At 54.6% G+C, this 19,436-nt stretch overlaps 1 protein-coding gene across 2 annotated transcripts in view; it reads right to left on the bottom strand.

Annotated features, from left to right (window-relative positions):
* Positions 1-13,002, bottom strand: part of LMO1 (LIM domain only 1) — a 40,379-nt gene extending 27,377 nt beyond the window's left edge. The window contains exons 1-2 of one of the 2 annotated variants that reach the window (XM_032427380.1): positions 12,913-13,002; positions 8,203-8,462 (exon numbers count right to left, since the gene is read on the bottom strand). In XM_032427380.1, the coding sequence (XP_032283271.1) occupies positions 8,203-8,227 (25 nt within the window). In that variant the 5' untranslated portion in view covers positions 8,228-8,462; positions 12,913-13,002. The remainder of the gene's footprint in view (positions 1-8,202; positions 8,463-12,912) is intronic. The other variant, XM_032427381.1, reaches the window with a different exon arrangement.
* Positions 13,003-19,436: the final 6,434 nt, after the last annotated feature.

Here is a 19,436-nt window from a genome sequence, read left to right as displayed (position 1 = left end):
GGTAACTCAAGTAAAAAGAATCAAGCAATTCTTATTATTTCAAAATAAAATCACAGCCTGAAGCCTGGGTTTTATTACAACCACTGATAGATCACTGGCTTGTATTTATCTGAAATATTGCTTTTCAATCAGCTGGTTTATGAATGTACACAGGCCTCTCACCAGCCCACTTACTGCCCCGTTTTTGAGGCAAGGGGCTAACCAATGAATTGATTCCTGCCTGGCTGCATCTGCATATAGACCCAGGCTTGAGTCAGCTCGGGTAAGCACAGAGCTTCTCACCCCTTCCACCCATCCAGTAGCATCGCAGGACAGAGAGGAAAAGCCTGAGAAGGCAGTGGGGGCTGAGCTCATTGTGGTTCCCCTCCAGACTTGCCCTCCAATGGCAGCCCCGGAAAAACTGCCCTGGCCAGCCAGCCTCCCTCCCCTTGTCCCCAGCCATCCTCTTTCTGGCTCCTCCTCGTCTCCCTTGAAACCGCCCCCCACCCCCACCCCGCCAGTCCACCTGCTGCAACAGGGAGGCGACAGAGCACACCCTGCAGTAAAGATGGCCTGAACTCTGGCACTTGCAAGTGTGGGACCTGCGACCAATTACACAGCCTCTTTGGAGAGCAGTTTTCTCATCTGTGAAATGAGGATAATACATGTGGCTTTTTCCCAGGGTGGTTCAGGGTATTCAATGAGATCATACGTGGAAGATGCTTTGGTGGAATGAGTACAGAAATGGCCCCAATTCTCTACCCCTCCTGCTGGTAGGCATGCATGCCCTTTGCAATGTGACTTTCCACCTCCTCCCTTCAAGAGCAGACTCTGACCGCCCCCATCCTACCCCCAAACTCGGGCTGGCCTTGGGATTCATTCTGGCCTACAGAATGTGGCTGAAGCGAAAACCTCCCAGAGCCAAGCCCAGGCCTCAGGAAACCTTGTGTACTTCCAGTCTCCCTCCTGACCTGTCTTTACTATGAGAACGGGCTGGAAGAGCTTGCTGGATGATGAGGGACGCTTACACCCCCAGCGTCCAGATCAGCCATCTGCCAGGCATGAGACAGTCCGGCTGAGACCCGAGAAACCATTCAGCCAAGCCCAGCCTAAAGCACTGACCTACAGGTTCAAGAGCTAAATGGATGCTTGTTGTTTTGAGCCTCTGAGTTTGGGTGTGGGGCGGTTGGTTATGCAGCAATAACTTGCTGATACATGTGCAGAGCACAACACCTCACTTTTAAGTAAGGGTTCACACATAGCAAGTGTGTTTATATGAGCCCTAAACACTGACAGGCTAAGGTCAAAGAGATCACACTGTCTCTGTGCAGAGAGCAAGGTCACTGCACAGAGGCATGAGGCTTCCTGGTTGGTCAAGTGTGTACACGGACATTAGGTGCCAGTTAGGCACTGCTCCCATTACAGAGGTGTGAAAACTGAGGCCCAGTAAGTTGTCTGGAGTCACACCGCAGTCAGCTGGGACTAGCACCCGGGTCTCCTGAAGCATGCCAGTAGGCTGTGCCTGAAGACAGTAGGCCACTCAAGGAAGTTCAGCTGGGAAGAGGCAGGAGGTAGGAGCTAGTGACCCAATCTGACCCAGCAGGCCTGCACTCTGGGACATCTGCCCCTGCAACCTGGACCAGCCTGCTCAGTCCTCTCTCACCCCCTGCTTTTAATTTGCCCCAAGTTGTGTTGGCCACTGTGGACGCCTGCCTTAGACAAAACACAAAATGAATGCGCTCCAACAAAAGACCACCAAGGGAGGGTGCATGTGACTCTGAGCACAGCCTGGAATGGTCTGTAAGAGGGTTTGGCCACCTGTAGGCTCCTGCAAGGCCAACTACAGGGGAAAGGGCATGCCAGGCAGGGGGGACACCATGAACAAGAGCGCGGCGGCAGTCGCGGGGTCTGCCTGGAACACGGCACGGCCGGGTCTCGCGCACAACGCCAGGGCAGCACAGACCAGGGCCCTGGCTCTAGTGAGCACCAGGAGCAAGATGCCAGGGGGATGGGGAGGCCAGGCAGCAGAACAGAAATAGGTGGGGCCAGAGCCCCAGATGAATGCAATCCAGTTGTGTGCTGATAAACACTTCACAATTGGCTCCGCCAATTTCCATGGGGCTAATAGTCCCACCATGGCTGATTTCCTGCTACCAATGTGATGCCACCGAACTCCAGAGCTGGGAAGACAGGTGTAAGATCAGCTCTTGTAGGCCAATACAAGCCGACTCCACTGGTGTGCTCCTATCCCGAGTGCAGGCCTGCCAGGCCAACTCACTCTAGCAGCACTGGGAAGAGTTAAGCCCGAGGGGGGGAGGATGCCCTCTGTGCCTCAGCGTCCTTCCACCACAGGCAGGGCGGGCAGGCAGGATGGGCTACATGCCATATGTACCTCTGGGGCTGCTCTAGTCCATGAAGACCCGGGCCAGGTTAGTGCCCATCAGCACCTGCCAGCAGGACTAACATTTGAGGACAGAACTGTGTCCTGTGGGCTGTCAGCAGGCTGGCTGGGGCCACAACCGGGATGCTCAGGCACCTGGCAGCAGGACAGGTGATGTCCCTCCTAATCGGACTTTTCTACCACCCAGCCTCATCATGCCTCAGGGCAAAGATCAGAGGGCACGGAACCTGGGCAGAGAACCCAGAAAGATGCTGAAGCTCTGGGTTCCCTACATGAGCCCGGGCAACTCTCCTGCCCACTTTCAGCCCTGACTGTCCCCCTATAGATGGAAGGGCTTGCAGAGAGTGGTCTTGGAGGCTTCTTCCTACAACGTTACCTGCCTTGGGGATCTGGTTAGTGGTAAGTAGTGAAGTCAGCCTGCCTCCTGGATAGCAGTGATCAGTGGTCATGATGGATAAACTGGAAGAGGTAGAGTGAGTGAACAAGGCACCACATTGGGCGCCGGATTATTTGATCATAGTGTAACTGCGTGGAGAACAATGTCACCTCACACAAGCATGAGACTTCCTCCTGGTTTATCAGGTGTATACATGGACATCATCTCATTTCATTCTCATTAACCACCCAACCAGTTAGATGCAACTGTTCTCATTGTAGAGATGAGAGCTAGAGAGGCAGAGTAACCCGAGCATTGGGTGGGCACGGGGTACAAACCCACAGTGGACATGTTGGACCTGCAGAGCTTAGCAGGGTGGTGGAAGTGGCAGCCAGCCCACTGGTTCCTGGCACACTGTGGTACCAATGCCCTTTTCTCTACCTTCCTCCCTAACTCCTTCCAATCTCCTTCCCGATCAGTGGCTCCTCTGGGCCATGGAGGTGGATCTGAACAGCAGCCTTGGCCCGCTGTCTCCTTGGGGGCAGCTCTGGAGGGGGCCCACATTTGCTGAAGACCCCCGAATGGCTTGGGTCCTGCCCCTCAGTAGGCTCCCCAGCTCTTTCTTCTGCTCAGAGAAGGCCCGGCCCCGTCCAACCATGGCCACTTCCCAACTCTAGCAGCCGTGCACGCACAGCCCACTGCGCCGAGGCCGAACCTCAGGTTCCTCTGCCCGTGACCACAGAGGGGTGGCCGCCCATGCCCGCTGGCAATCATCCATCTGTTCCAAGGGAGAGAGACCAAAATAGATCTCTTCTTGGTCCTACTCACAAATGGGGCCCTGCTGGGAGGCTCCTTAAATGGAAGTGGGTGGGGCGGCCTCCAGGTCTGACTCTGGGACCCCGGCTGGGGTGGGGAAGCAGCTCTCTGAGGGATGAGAGGCAGGCCCCGGCTCTAGGAGAACGCACATTTCCTTGTGCTAAAAGCATCTTTGTGGGACATGTTGAGAAAAAAAGAGACAGTAAGACAGAAAGGCAGCTACAGAGGCCAAGTGAGTGGCCACGTCAGCGCCAAGCCCCGGCACGCAAAGGGTGAAGCTTTTAGGCGAGCGGCGGCCGGTGATCTCAGCTTCCCCCAGTCCTAATGCTCCTGAAAAGCTCTCTCCCACTCCCTGTAATTGGGCATCAGTAGTTAATGCAGTATTGACTGCATTACACGCTCCCGTGCCTCCCCTCACTAATGCCAATTGCATCACCTTGTACAGTCACCAGCTTGCTTAGCCAATAGCCGTTAAAAGCAATCCAAATCATGAATCATATGGGAAACTTTTAGCAAGACACTGCCATCCAAGGAGACAATTTACAGTTGAGTTAATCTGGGTACATTAGCGAGACATGGATTCTGGACGACAGACCAATTTATGTTGTTTCCCTGTCCCCCGCCCCCCCCCTTAGTGTTCCGTGTGGGCAAATGAACGGAAGAGCGGGGAACAGAGAGAGAAGCACCTGCTTCTTTACACAAGGCTCCGGGAGGGGGTGAGGGAGACCCGTCTTTATAGGCTCTCTGCCGGGCTGAACTGGGGCAGGAAGGGTAAGCAGCTGTCCGTGCTGCTCAGGATGTGTGAAGCCTCGTCCCCAGCAGCTGCGGAGGGAGCCGCTGCCAGAGCTGCCAGTCTAGCTGCAGACGGACACCCTCCTCCTCTAGGCCCCAGGCAAGTGTCAGGCCTGGTCCCCACCATGCCAGGCTTCCCAGGCCTTTACACGCCCTCGGCAGACACCAGTGCCTGCTGGGCTCTGCCTTCCTGCCGACCCGCTGGGCTCTCTGGCGTGGAAAAGCATCAGGGCGCACTCCCTGCCTCCAGCTCTGGGGCCAGGAAGGGTCCCGGCCACACTCTGCTAGGAGAGACCCCGGGGACTTTTGCCCTCCGGGGCATGATGGCATAGCCCAGGAGGTCCTGCTGAGGGCTGAGCAAAAGCTGGTCAGTCCCCAGGAATAGCCAAGAGCCCGCCCTGGCAGATGAACCAGGTCCACTGCGGAGGCCACACTCATTGCGGTCATTAACAATTGAAGACTCGCTGTCTGGCCCTCCTCAGGCCAGCTCCACTCTCCTTAGGCAATTTTACTTATTCAAAATGCTCTCAGAATCATGTCTGGTGTTTAGCTCTGCAACCCGCCTGCTGTTTCCTATGGTCACCCCAGTCTTCCTACGGGGCCGCTGCAGAGGCCGCTTACCTGCCTTTCTCCAGCACGCACCCCCAAGAGGGCGCCCGCAGCGTCTCCTGCCCAGTCCCCCCCACAACCCAAGGCTCTCCCTGTGCTTGGGGTTGCCTGGACCCTCTGCTGCCTGCCTCTGAGTACTCAAGGGCCGATTCTCCAATGGCCTGAGGACTAATCTGGTTCTCAGGGCTCAGGGCAGGAGCTCCCGTTGCTCCTTGGAGACTGCAAGCCCCCCCCCCTCCCCCGGAAGGCCCCCAGCCGAGTGCTAGCTCAAGCACCCGTGCCAGGGAAAGAAGGGCTCTTTCTCCGGGAAAGTTGGAGCAGGGCTTCCTTTGCTGACAGGCAGGCCCGACGGCATTTAGAAAGCCCGGACCCTGAGTTCCAGTAAAGCGGAGATGGCTAGGCCAAGAGCAAGCGTCCAAATGAAAGCAATTAATCTTAAAACCAGAAGTTTAACCATTTGCAAAACAGATCTTTCCTCTCTGTGGTGGCCCTTCACTGCTCGACCTAATGGATTACTTTATTAATAATGCACTGTGCTTAAAAGCAAAAAAAAAAAAAAATTTTTTTCTGACGATTCAATACTTCAGAAAGTCTCTTAAACCCGTTGCTACGGCAAAGCGATTGATATTTTATTATCTTTCAGAAGTGCAACATGAAAGCCCTGCCGCCCAGCAGAGCAAGAGCTTTGGTCCTCGGCAGCTAGCAGACCTGACTTCAACCAGAGGAGCCCCGGCCTCTTCCGACAAGATGCTGTCAGGTGGAGAAAAGGCATTGGGGGTGGTTAATAAGAGCCCCGAGTCCCTGCTGTAGCCAGACAAAGGGTGCGGTGCTGCATCCCGGAGGGATATGCTTCTTGGGGGCCCTGGAGGGCAAGGCTGCCACCTAGCCCAGAGGGCCACCTGCTGAAAGGGCATAAGTGCCAGGAAGAAATCAGGCAGCAGGCTCGGAGGGACAGGTGAGTCGATCCAGAGCCTTTCTCCTTTCCCCAATGGAAGGTGCCACCTTCAGGGTTTCCTGGAATTAGGGGAAGCCAGCCTCTAACAGGGAGTGGAGGGCAGATGTATGAGCAGAAAGACGGCTTTTGGAGGACACCTCTGGGCTGGGCAGGACAAGAATCAAACGGCTCCTCAGGGCCCCAGCTGCCTACTACCTTGCTGGTGCTCTGGGCCCCAGAGCTCAGTGGTATGAACTGTAGGGGGCACCATGTTGTTCAGACTGAGCCGAGTGGGGGACTGAGGGGCATCATGAGCTCTCCTCTGCAGATCTGGTGGAGACGAGGGGAAACACGCAGGCCCAAGGGTGGCTGTCTGGAGGCAGGATACTGGCTAAAATGACCTCCAGGTATCTATTCGTATCCAGGGCTCATCCGAAAATCTTGAGTATCACCGAGCTCAAAGGAACTCTGGGGTGCCTGCCCGGAGCACTACGTAGGTGGCAGTGGTGGGGTCATCTTGTTGCATGAGACCAATCTCCCTGCCTGAGGCTTCCCACGTATAGGGCCTGGGTTTTCTCCATTTCTGGCTTGAGCCTGGGGAACAAGCATGCCAAATAACCACTGCTGAAGACATACCCTGAGGTCCACATCTCCCCATGGGGAGAGTACCTCCACACACCGAGGAGGGGCCCTCTGCACTGGCTTCTGCAAGCCCCTCATTTTACCAAGAGGGAAAGTGAAGGCTAGCTCTGGGCATGACTGGTCTGAGAGAACCTGGGGAGCTCAAGACAAAATGCCTCTTCCCTCCTGGTCTGGCCTGACCGGGTCCTTCTCCCTGTCATTCTATACAGAACTGCAGAAGCCTAGTCCTCTGACAGCCCCCAGAGGGATCCTGGAGAGGCCCTGAAGAGCTGAGAGCATACTAGAGATGGAGGTCGCACCCCGGCCAGCCCCTGGCAAATGCATTCTTTTGGCCAGAAGCACTTAGTTGCCCCTTTCCTCTCTTACTGTATACATGCTGAGAAACAGCCTTCAAGGCTCCCCCACATGCCACCCCCAGGCCAGACACTTTAAATGCCCCTCCCTAAAGGAGGTCTCAGAGGTGGTGGGGAGGCTAGGGGCACCAGCATGTGGTAGCAGCGAAGTGCACGTCCTGTGTGACCTTGAGCAAGTCACTTAACTTGGAATTTTCACCAAGTGACCATGTCAGTAACACCACTCACCCAGGCACAGGCCCAGGGGAGACTCACTAGTAGAAGGTCAGAGAATGGCCACCACCATCAATCCAAGAGGATTACTGGTGACATGTGCAAACCACCTTCTCAGTTCCTTACTAGTAGAAACCAGGCGACGGCATGGGTGCCAACAATTACATCCTCATCTCCCTACAACACCAACACACCGGGCAACCCTCACCTACAGGGCAGGAGGGCCCGGGGCCAGCCAAGGAACACCTACTGTTTGGCCGCCCGCGTCTGCGTTTGGGTCACGGGGCACCCACTTGGTTTTACCCTTAAGTGAGCTGCGTTCCCCAACCTCTCCTAAACATACCAGGACCCTTCCAGTCAGGAAGGCTTTGGGGTCTATGGGACCACGTGCTAGAGGCTTGCAGCTACCATGAGCCCCTGTGTTCTGACCTCTGGGGCGCACTAAGGCTCCTGGTCACGTCAGGTTCATGCCATTCTCCAGGGCCTCGCCTGCACGAGTGCTACCGGCCGGTGGCGGGACACTTTCTTCCTCGGGGCCAAACTCCCGCCTGCGCGCTCAGGGGACGGGGAGACAGCGGGCCGGCACAGGAGGCGTCTGTCTCCCCGAGGGGCCGGCGGGCCTTCGCTTCGCCCGCCGGGCGCCCCGGGGCCAGCACGGTCTTCCCGCGCGCCCGCTGGCCGCAAGCTCTGGCGTCCGATTCTCCCGAGGCCCCTGATTTGCTCGGCGCTCCCGGCCTCTCGGGTTACCCGGCCGGCGCGAGGCAGAGCGCGAGGGAGATGGCTGCGGTGAGAGGAGCCGCCGCAAAGACCAGACGCCGCGCGCGGAGCGCCACTGCGCCGAGATCCGAGGGGACCGGAGCCTGCACGCGGCCGCCCCACCACCCGCCCGCCAGCCAGCAGGCTCCCTCACCCCTCCCCCGGCCCCACCTGGCCGCCCCCGCCCCCGGCCCGGCCCCCGGCGCGCCACCCGCCCCCGGCAAACCCGGCACAGCCCGGCGTGTGCGCGCCCGCGTCCCGGCGTGTGCTCCCGCGCGCCGCGGCGGGGGGCGAGGGGGTGCGGGGCGGCGGCCCCCTGCCCGCCACCTACCGTCCTCCTTGTCCAGCACCATCATCTCGGGCGCTCCGTGTCCAGCCGCAGCTCGGCTCGGCCGGGAGAAGGGCGCCGACTCCGGGCGCGCTTCGGCGGGGCGGCCGGTCCTCGGGCAGCGAGCGGGCTCTAATTACCCGCTTGTCCGGCTCTTAACCTAGATTGCACTCAGCTAGAATTACATTCAGGAGCGAAGCACTTCGCAGATACAAAAGCAGTCTCACCTACTTTTGTGCCTCAGAATTGCAAGGAACTACGAACTGCAATTTAGAGAGAGAGAGGGAGAGGGAGAGAGAAGGGGGAAGAGAGGATCAGAGCCGTTTCTTTGATTCTCACCTTCTAAATGGCTCAATTTGCCCAGTATAATCTGTCTTAATGTAATTGCATTTGATAGCTCATAACCCTGGCTCTGGCAACGACACAGCTTTCAGCCTCATAAAGTGTTTTCCCCTCGGATTTAATCTGAATCTCAATCTAAAATTATATTCAAAGAGATGGGGGAATCTCGGCGGCCGTCTCCCGCTGCCTTTCTCCCTCAATGTATGAGGTTTGCACTCCTGCTACTGAATAAATGCACACATTTCCCGAGGTCCCCCTCCCTCCCGGGTTAATGGGGAGTGGAGACGCGCGGCTGCCCGGCTCCGCAGCGCCACCTGGAGGTCGCTCGGCCCTAGCTCGGCGCTTGGTTCTGCGCAGCACCCAGGGTCCTCATCCCAGATATTTGTCCCGTGGACCACGCTTTTTTTCCACTCCCCCCCCCTCCGCCTTAGTTTCTGCCCCCCCCCCCGCCCACCTGGGCGATCTTTCTCTGATCTCGTACCCTCCCTTCCTACCAGCTCTGCCGGAGGCTTCTGGTTACCTCCTGGATTGTTTGGCAAAGTTAACACTCTGCAGGGTACAAACTCTCCCACTTTGAGTCTTCCAGCATCACCCTTACCCCAGCAACCCCCACCCCCCAAGAGCATCCTAATTCCATAGGGAGCAGGATCCTGTCTCAGCTTCTCTCTGAGCAAGCACAGCATGGCCTTGAAGGTTATTCTCATTCCAAAACTATTTATTGAGCATGTATTATTCTAAGGCACTGGCAAAACCACAGTGAACAAAAGATTCCTGCTATTTCGGAGTTGAAAATTCTTGCTCTGTAACTCAGGAGGCAGGAAGGAAGACAGTGTCCATCTCCTCTCCTCCTGAACCCTACTTTTCCCCAAGAGCCTTGGGGCTAGTGCCCAGGCTGCCTGCTCTAGGAAGGCCACTCTTAAATACCAAGAGCTTTTTTTTTTTCCCTCTTGATGGTACCATGTTCCAAGAGGGAATGGAAATATTAATGGATTTTCTAAAGGCCAAGGAGGGCTTCAAGAAGATGTGTCAGAGGTTCATCCCTGGCAGACACTTCTGAGGACTAGACCCAGGCAAGGAGAAGGCAAGAACCACCAGTTGGGATTTCATCCCATCTCTGCCTATTACCAATGGTGGACCTTAGCAAATCACTTTGTCTGGGCCTCAGTTTCCCTGTTTGTGAAGTGGGAGACCTGCTCCGCTATCCAAGGTTGCTGTGGGGATTAGATGAGCTAATGTATGTGAATGTGCCTTGTAAACTGTGGCACCCCGACCATGGGGGGACTTACTGAGTAGACATGAGACCTGGAGGCCAGGCTGTGCCCCTGAAGCCCTGGGAGGCTCCAAAGCAGGGTACCTGACAGGGGTGGAAATGGGGGAGTGGGGCTACAGCCCATCTTCCTCTAGCCTAAGCGGGGAAGTCAGGCTTTGAGAAAATAGAAGAGAGGCTGCTTCTAATGAGATGCCTCATCCGCAGCTCAGAGGGTTTTGCTTTCCCCTTCATCTTGAATACTTAATCCTAATAGTCCTTGAGTATATTTGATGTTAAATATACCATTTTGCTCAGCCTCACTGTCCCTCAGGACTGCGAGCTTGAGGTCCCCCCTGCCACTGCAGCCCGAGCTATACCCTGAGGGTCTGAAGGAGGCTTAGGCACTGCTGCCACGGGCACATTTCGTACCAACCCCTCACCCCAGCCGGAGCTGGGGGCCACACAGGGTCAACGGCAATGGGCCTGACAGGCTGGCAAGGGGTAGCTTCTGGCTCTAGATGCCTCTGTGCTACCTGATCCCTCCATAAGGGCTGCAGCTTTACTCTCAAGTCCCAGGGCCGCTCCTCCTCCCTTTCAAGGGTCTGGCCCTGACCCACAAACCAGGACTTGACTAGCTGGAGGCATTTTCCCACTCTCTTGTTCATGTGTTGGGCTTGGGGCTCTGTCCCAACACCAGCTCCCCCAAGCCTCCAATTAGCAGCTACCCCATCAGCATCCCTCTGGGGAGTCGGGGGCCCTGTGCCCCCCACCTCAGGGACAGGAGCAGGCCTGGGGTGCTGAGCCAGGGGCTGAAGAAGCAGGTAGGGTATGTCAGCAGGGGATCGCTGCTATGTGTGAAGCGCTGCTTGTGTCCACAGGCAGCTCTCTCTGCACCCCCAGTTGTGAGCATCGAGCTCCCACAGTGATCTGGAAAAGGGCCTCCACAGAGGCCTTCCACTTTATAGAGCTACCCAGCAAGCCTTGGAGGGTTTAGGTGACTGGAGCTCTTAGCCAGGAAGGGGACTGCTGGATGGACAGGGCCAGACATAAGCCTCACCTATCCAGCAGCCACCCTCTCAGCTCATGGGGAATTGCTGGGCAGGCAGGTAACCCCTGTGCCCGGGGCCTACGCCCCACCCGAGCTGTCTCCAGGTCCAGGCGCACACTCACAACACCAGGGTGGAATCCTCGATCCCCTGCGGCTGGGGGAGGTAGTTTGCACCCAACACAGTCCACAGGAGATGAGCATGTACTCTCAAGTCAACGTTGCCAAGAGTGCTCTGGAATGTCCTTGAAATGCCTCTAAGGACAGCAGAGGCAGACCAGCTGATCAGCCCCCAGGTTATGGTGAGGAGAAAGGGGGTGCTCCTGGCTGCCTTTCAAAGTTTGGGGCAGGTCCTAGCAGTTTGTCCCTGCACCTGGCAGGAAAGTCCTGAGGAAGGGTTCCTGCACTGGGTTTGGGAGGTGTGTGTAGGGGGGCAGGGGGAGACTCTTTGCCCCAGGGTCTGGGCAGACCAGATATTCCAGAACTCAGCGGAGGCTGTCAGATGTGCCTCAGCCTGAGGGCCCTGCTTCCAACACAGTGCAGCTGTCTCCAAGATGGCGTTACCAGTGGGCTTCACAGGTGAAGCTCACAGAGGTATCTGGACTGACAAGGGCCCCTTCCCTGTGGCCGCCACAGCTGACAGGACCAAGTGACCCCACAGATTTTGCAGTACAATCAGGAGGCCTGCTGGCCAAGTTCAGATGCCCTGCTCTGCCCTCTACTAACACAAAAGCAGCCTAAACACAGGAATTTGCAATTAGCTAGAGTGGAGAAGTACACAGTTGACAAACTTTCCCCCTTTGGTTTCTGGAAGACCTTCTAGGAAGCTGCAGTTACCATCTGTTAGGCCTGGTGGAGGCCTAGGCCAAATCTGCCACCCAGAAAGCAAGTCTCTCCCATCCTCCCGAAGAAGGCCAAGCCACCCCTGCAAAACAGCTCTGAGAAGGTTGTGGATGTAGGCTGACACGCTGTCTTGGTTTGTCCAGGACTGAGGGGTTTCCCAGGAGGCAGGACTTTTCAGGGCTAAAACCAAACGGTTCCGGGCAAACCAAGACAGTTGAAGACCACAGTGGGAGATGGTAGGCTGGGACAAGGGACTAGTGGGGCCAGAGAGAAAGGTCAGGCAGCTAGACCCTTCCCTGCACACCAGCAGCTGCCTCCCAGCCTCAAATTTCCCCAGCCTCCTGCTCAGGGCTTCATCCCCCAGGCACTAAGGAACTGCCCTAGCCCCTGGGGATCCTCCCATGGGGCAGCCAGGCTGTGTCTTCTCTTGCAGATCGGTAGTTACACTGGGAAAGCTGTGAGTTGGGCTCAGGGGTGGATCCATATTTTTTGAGAGCCAAGCTTACTTATGCAGTTTAGGGGTCGGGGGTGCTCTTTAAGAAAAGGAATACAAGCCTGCTAACACAAAATGACCACCGAAGGACTATGAAGCTTAAACTTCATTGGCTTCAAGGTAAATCCGCTCCCCGATATTCTGGTTACAGGGCCCGACCCTAGCCAGCAGGGCACCTCCCGACACACTTGGCTGGGGGAACCGTGCCAGGGGTGAAGCAATGTCACCCATCCCTCAGCTATGAAGTTCCAGATCTGAGGGACCCCAGGACCGTGCCGGTTTGCCTGCAGGTTCTCCGGGTATCCCCCTGGGGGAGCCGTTCCGCAGTCGGGGGCGGAAGCGGGCGGAAGGGGGGACGCGCAGACACCCAGGGAGCCTAGGAGACTCGGGGGCTGGGGGCACTGCGGGGAAGCCCGCGGCGCGGGTCGCAGAGGCGCTCCCGGTGTCTGCGAGACGGCAAGAGCCAGAGAGAAAGTTCCCGGCCCGAGCGTGCGGGGCTGGCGGGCTCGCGGCGGCCCGGGTGACTTCCCGACCTGGCTGAAGAACCCTGGGGCTGAGCCCCGCACCCCCGGCCCGCACGCCCGCGCGCACACCCAGCGCCGCGCTTCCGGGAAGCGGCCGAGCTGCCGGAGGCTGCCGAGGCCGGCGCGGGGGACGCTGCCGCCGCGAGGCGAGCGGGGTGGCCTCGGCAGGGCCCGCGCCGCCGCCGCCCGCGCCCTCCCCCCAACCCTGGACACCTACCGTCCTCCTGGTCCAACACCATGGTCCCCCGGCGGCGCCAGCCCGGCACGGGCCGAGGACGCGGAGGGGCACGCGGCTCGGACTCCGCCGCCGCCCGCCTGCGCTGCTCCCGCCGGCCCCGCGCGGGCTCCGCGCCCCGCGAGCGGCGGCCGGGGACTGGGGCGGGCGGACCGGCGCCTGCAGCTCAGCCCCGCGGGCAGGGAGCGCGGGAGGGCGGGCGCGTCCCGGGGGCGGGGGCGGGGGCGCGTCGGTCCGCCGCGGGGTCGCCGGAGCCGCGCGAGCAGCCGCTGCCCGGGCCGGGCCGGAGCCGCCGCCGGAGCCGCCGCGCGCCCGTTCTCCGTCCGCGCGGGCCGCGCTAGCCTCTGCCGAGTGCAGCCTGCGTTTCCCAGGGCCCCTCAGTTCCCCTGTTAATTAAATCAATTCATTATGCTCAGATCTGATTAGCGGCCCTTCCCCCTTTTGAATCAATTATTCAATACACAAACATAATTGCTTGGGCCAGAGGTGCCCGCCATTAGCTTATTTAACTCCAAGGACACTAATTACCCGCAGGGCACGGGAACTTTTCTCATTAATTCTGACAAAACACAAAAGCACAGCCAGAGTGTGTGCGTGTGAGCGACTGTGTGTGTGTGTGTGTGTGTGTGTGTGTGTGTGTGTGTGACCACACGCCAGAGCAAGGGCAGTGTGGGGTGGTGAGCCGCCGTGTGAGCGTGGGGGTAGCGGAATGTGTACGATCGCGGGTGGGAGTTTGAGTCTGTGGCCGCGCGGGTGTGAGTGGGGGATCCGTGCGTGTGACTGTGAGTGCACCGGGCTGGGTATGGCTCTGGGTCTGGGGACTGCGGGCCAGGGTTAGAGACCCAGCGCAGGAATGGTGAGATTGTGAGTGCTTCTGTGTGTGACTTTGTGGATTTGACTCCGTGGCTACTGTGGTGGGCGCCCCATCCCCTTTCTTTTTTCATTACTGCCCGGCATTGCCGGTTGCACATTCAAGCCCACGGGCTAAGTGCAGAACACAGAAGAGAAATGTGAGGATCAGGAAGTGGTGGGTGGTGTTTCTGCACTGGCTGGGCTATGCTTCTCCCTCCCCCGCCACCCCAGGCTCCCCCAGCCCACCCCCTTTTTAGACCCCAGGTTCCCATGCTCCCCTTCCTTGGCCCATCTCGGTACTGCCTCCCACCCCACCCCATCCCCAGCCTTTATCCTACAGCCCTCCCTGCCCCTGCCTCTACCCCTATTTCCACAGGTGCCTGCCACCCAGGCACACCCCCACCCAACTCCGCCCACCCTCTGCCTAGTTCTTCCCTCCTGTCTGCCAGGCTGAACCGAGGGTGTGTCTGTGGTTGACCAACTTCACATTTTACCTCCCAGGAAATCTCTATTGAGAGCGAGCGAGTATGAGAGCCCACAGAGGCTGGGACACAGAGGGTAATTGATTCCCCCAAATTAGGTTTCTGCTTTCTAAAGACCAGTATTGTTCCTGTTCTCAATGTGCACAGAGGTATTGAAGATTTCCTTTTTGTTTCCTCAGGCAATGAATGAGCTTAATCCATTTGGCTTTATAAATCAGGAAACTAATATTCGCTCCTTCCATGGCAGCTTTTTAAAAAATTTAATTGGTGGTGGGGGGGGGGCACATTTTGTCACCCTTAGGCTGTCCCCAAGCCACCACTTACCAAAACACATTCTGACTGAGGGGTGGAGAAAAGGCTGGGCGGAGGTGGGAAGGGGAGGCTCATCCTGATTTTCCCTGCCCTCCTCTGTCCTTGCACTTGGACTCACGCAGTATCTGAAAAGTTTGTGAAATGACTGAATGATACTCAACTGGGGGAAGAAAAGGGGAGCGTAGAGGTGCTCTTCAGAATGATCTTCCAAGTCTGCTACTCGCAGTCTTCCACTAGCACTGAATGTAAGCACACCAGGGTGTGGCAAGTCCTCCTCCTCACCATCCTGCACAAGCCGCTAAAGTCATCTTCCTGTTGTCAGGATCTGACCCTGCCACTCCCCTTCTCAAAAACCTTCCATGGCTCTCCAGTGTCCTCGTGACAAAACCCTAACACTTATCCTATCATTTCAGGTCCTTCCTCGAGATCTGAAGAAGTCTTTGTGACCACCACTATCCCTTATTTCCACTGATCTCTATTGATTTCCAGCAACCACCTTTATACTCCTGCCCCACCCTCTGGACTATTTTCCTATCACTGAACATATCAGGCAGGTTCCGGCTCCAGGGACTCCTCTCAGGGAATCCCTCTGCTTAGGAAGCCCCAGCCCATGTCTCAAAATCCTCTAAGGAAACAGCTCCTCTCTGTTCCTCTAAGTGGGTGTCTCTGTGTGAAGGCTGTTATTGCTGAGGGGTGTGTGGATTATTTAGTTGAGGCCTGGGGGATGAGATCAGCCCCCGAGGGGAGTGTTTCAGCTCTCCCCTGGAGTGGGAGGAGAGATACGGTATCAAGAGTCTACACTGGGTCACTGGAGAAAATGGAAGCTGCAGAGGCAGGGGAATGAACCCTGCTTTCCTGAAATTTAGATACAGGAATGGAGGCTCAGAAAGAGGGACACTTGGGCATCATCTCCGCCCCCCCCCCCCCCCAGGATCTCAGATGGCATGGGACCGGAGCCCAGAAACATGCTTCCTCTGTCGGCCCAATATTTGGGTCTCCATAGTGTTTAGTCCTCTGGGTCGGTAGGCATAGCCACTGCCTACATTAGTGATAGCTGTTTCCTGCAGTAGGGCAATCGGCCAAGGGGGCAGGAGGGAGCTGAAGTTCTGCCCTCTTTCTGCTTTCTAAACCGTGGGCCTGGTGTAGGCTGCACCCACTCAGAGAAAGCACCTTTTTCTAATTTGTGCAAGGGCCCCATGTGGGCTAGCATGGCCCTACAATTGAGAATCTCTGCTTGGCCAGAGTTCACACTCAGAGAAGCCAGCCTGAGAGGTCCCCCAGCCATCCCTGTGCCCTGCCACACCCCCCCAACCAAGGATCTGGTGAGCTCTTAGGAGACCATTCTCCTAGTTGTCACAGAGAAAAAGAGAGTTCAGAGAGCTTAACCATCACGGAGTGGTCAGGGATATTGAAATAGAAGCCCAGCCCCAAGCCCTGATGAAAGACATTGAACTCAGTCCACAGCTGAGATTCAGACATGGACAGACCTACCATGAAGACCGAGGTCCCTAACAGGGGCCATGTTGGAGGAGAGAGAGAGTGAGGTTCCTGGGACAGGACCAGACTGAACCACAAGGCCTGGAGTTTAGTGGGCTAAGTTCCAGGTACAGTGCTAAGCTGGGCCTGACGCACTCCCAACCAGCGCCCCAGGAAGTGGAGAGCAGTGGTAGAAATGAGGAACCCGGTCACTCTGGGCCCATCGCTCTGCTATGGGATCCCCCTCTGAAAGAGCTGGTCACTAGGAGCAGGGGGTATCTCCAAGCTGGGTCAAAAAGGATAAGAGCAGCTAGGGTCAGCAGCTTGGTGGCCTTGGCAGAAGCACAGGCATGGAGTGGATGACAAGATGGCAGGAGCATCAGACAGCAGCTGTAATTACACAAGAGGCATCTATACCTCAGGCCCATCAACCCCACCTCCCAACGCTGGAATTGTTAGAGATGAGAAAGTGACTTTCCAGAACTCAAATTCTCATGGTGCCCAGAGGTACTTGGGTTACACACGTAAGCATTCCCAGAAGGTCTCACAACTTTTTGGAAAGGAGGTTCCTGAAGAGGAGAATCAGGGGATCAGATTTGGGGGCTAATTATTGTAAATGTGTGAGACCTGATACTTGGTATTTGTATGGCTTTTATGTTTCAACCTGTCTTAGCTAGCTACATGATGCGCATGAAGGGAAAGGCTGTGTGAGCAAGAAAGAGCCAGAACAATGAGAGGGGAGCAGCCCCCACTGGCTGCTTTGCCTGGTGGCAGTGGAGCTCAGCAGGAGCCACGAAGGGCACTACATCAAGGTCATTAGGCGGATCAAAGGCTTTCCTTGCACTGCCCCTCCCTGCCTAGAGGGCCTCTTGAGGCCATGCTTGCTCTCCAATGCTCCTGAACTTATACTTCATTTCCTTCTCATCTCCCCAACCATCTGGTCCTCCTGCCCCATTCCAGTTTCAGCAGATGACATCACCTCCAACCTGACTCAGATGAGAGAAGGTATCAGACAGGAAGGCCCTCCCTTTCCTGCCTCCAGTCTATGCTCCTACCTTTATCGTCAGCATCTGCAGCAGAACCCTGGTCACAAGCACCTTCTCTCCCGAAGCAGTGGCAAATATGACCTTCCTCCTCCCTGGGCCCTATTTCTCAGCTGGTGCCCTGGCCCACCTGCTACCAGCTGTCAAGGTGTTCTGTTGGCTCTTCCTGGCCCCTTCAATCTCCCCTTTCTGCTGGACAGTTTACCATAGCATGGAAAAAAGGTCTGGTGTCTCATCTAAAACAAACAAGTCCCTGGACTGCACATCATTCTTGAGAGATATTTGCCACCCATTCCCTTTTCTTGTCTGACTTCCTTACCTCCCGCTCTTCCCGCACCCACTCCTATCAGGTCTCTACAAGGCTTGCCAAGGTCACCAGTGATTTTTATGACACGAAGGGATTATTTTCAGGCCTCACTTGACCCGACCTCCCAGCATTTAATAATGCATTTAATTCCTTCCTTCTTGAACGTGATTTTTCCCTATACTAACATGCTGTCTGAGTTTTCCTCGTCCCCCAGTGGACATTGCCTTTCACCTTAGCTATTGCTGGCTCTCCTCTTTCATCCAGTCTTTAGCTGTTGACATTCCTCAGGACTGGGTCCTGGGCCATCTCAGAACACCTTCCCCTGGGGTGCCATCCATGCCTGCCAGTGCGTGTGACCTTCGCTAGGATCTCTGCTTTGAGTTCCATTCCCGTATTTCCAAATGCTCTCTTGACATCTCCACTTGGATGTCTCAAAGGCATCTTAAATTTTAAAATCCGAATTGAACTCTTGATATTTCTTCCAAAATCTTTCTTCATCTTGTTTCAGTTAACTGGCCACTCCATTTTTAATACCAGAATTTCAATCAAGCCAACAAAAGTAAAAAAAAAAAAAAAGAGAGAGAGAGAGAGAGAGAGAAAGAAAAAAAAAAAAGAAAGAGAAAAGAAGTAAAGCTAAGTATATCAGGTTATTACACTGTTAGTTATTACACTAACTGCATTCCTCTATCGAAAGACAAAAGTCTGAATAAGTTAACTAATAAAATACAGCCAAATGCTGTTTACAAGAAATACTCCCAAACAAGCAATATTAATGTCAAATAAAACTAACTTCCAGGCCTCAAACATGAGCTGCTTGGAAATGAAGAAATATTCTCTTAAAATTACTAGTGGATCAAAAATAAGATCAAAACTGAAATTGCAAATCATCTAGAAATGAAAAAGAGAACACAGAGTGCCATGCAGAACTTCTGGGACACAGCTGTACTTAGAGGAAAAAATATAGCCTTACATGCTTTTAATATTAAACAAACAAAAAAAGGACTACAGCAATCTTGGTATTTAATCAAAGAAATCAGAAAGAGAACAAACTAAGCCAAAAGAATGTAGAAAGAGATCAATAAAGTCAAAATCAGAAATTAATTTAATAGAAAATAAGCTAATAATAGTAAAAAAATAATTAAAAGAAAAATTAAAACTCAAACTTGATTTCTTGAAACGACCCACAAAATAGGCAAAACTGGTTGGAAAAAAAAAAAGGCAAAATATACAATATTACTCAGCCATAGAAAAGAATGAAATCTTGCCATTTGCAACAATGTGGTTGGAGCTAGAGAGTATTATGCTACAAGAAATAAGTCAGTCAGAGAAAGACAGATACCATATGATTTCATTCATATGTGGGATTTAAGAAACAAAACAATTGAGCACAGGGGCAAAAAAAAAAGAGAGAGAGAGAGGCAAACCAGGAAACAGACTCTTAACTATAGAGAACAAACTGATGGTTACCAGAGGGGAGGTGGATGGTGGGGATGAGTGAAACAGGTGATGGGGATTAAGGAGTGCACTTGTGATGAGCACTGGATGTTGTATGGAAGTGCTGAATCACTGTATTGTACACCTGAAACTAATATTATGCTGTATGTTAACTGACTGGAATTTAAATAAAAATTTTTAAAAAAATAAAGAGATATCACACATACAGAAAAGATTAAAGAATTATAACAATAACATGTGTAAGCCTATGAAAATCCATGTGAACCAAGAGGAAATGGATGATTTCCAGGCAAAGTAGAAAATTAATAAAATTGAGTGTAGAAGTTGAAATTCTGAATAGACCAATAAACAGAAGAGATTTAAAAAGAAATGAAAACTCTGCCATTAAAATATCACAAGACACCATATGATCCAGAAATTCCACTTCTGGGCATATACCCAAAAGAACTCAAAGCAAGCTTTCGAATAGATATTTGTACACCCATGTTCATGGCAGCATTATCCACAAAAGCCAAAAGGTGGAAGCAACTCAGGTATCTTTCGATGGGTGAATGAATAATCAAAATGTGTATATATAGA

This window comes from Phoca vitulina, unplaced genomic scaffold, assembly GCF_004348235.1.
Source record: "Phoca vitulina isolate PV1807 unplaced genomic scaffold, GSC_HSeal_1.0 scaffold36, whole genome shotgun sequence".
Taxonomy (NCBI): Eukaryota; Metazoa; Chordata; class Mammalia; order Carnivora; family Phocidae; genus Phoca; species Phoca vitulina.
The sequence above is the reverse complement of the archived record's forward strand: the minus strand, read 5'-3'. Positions and strand labels throughout refer to the sequence as shown.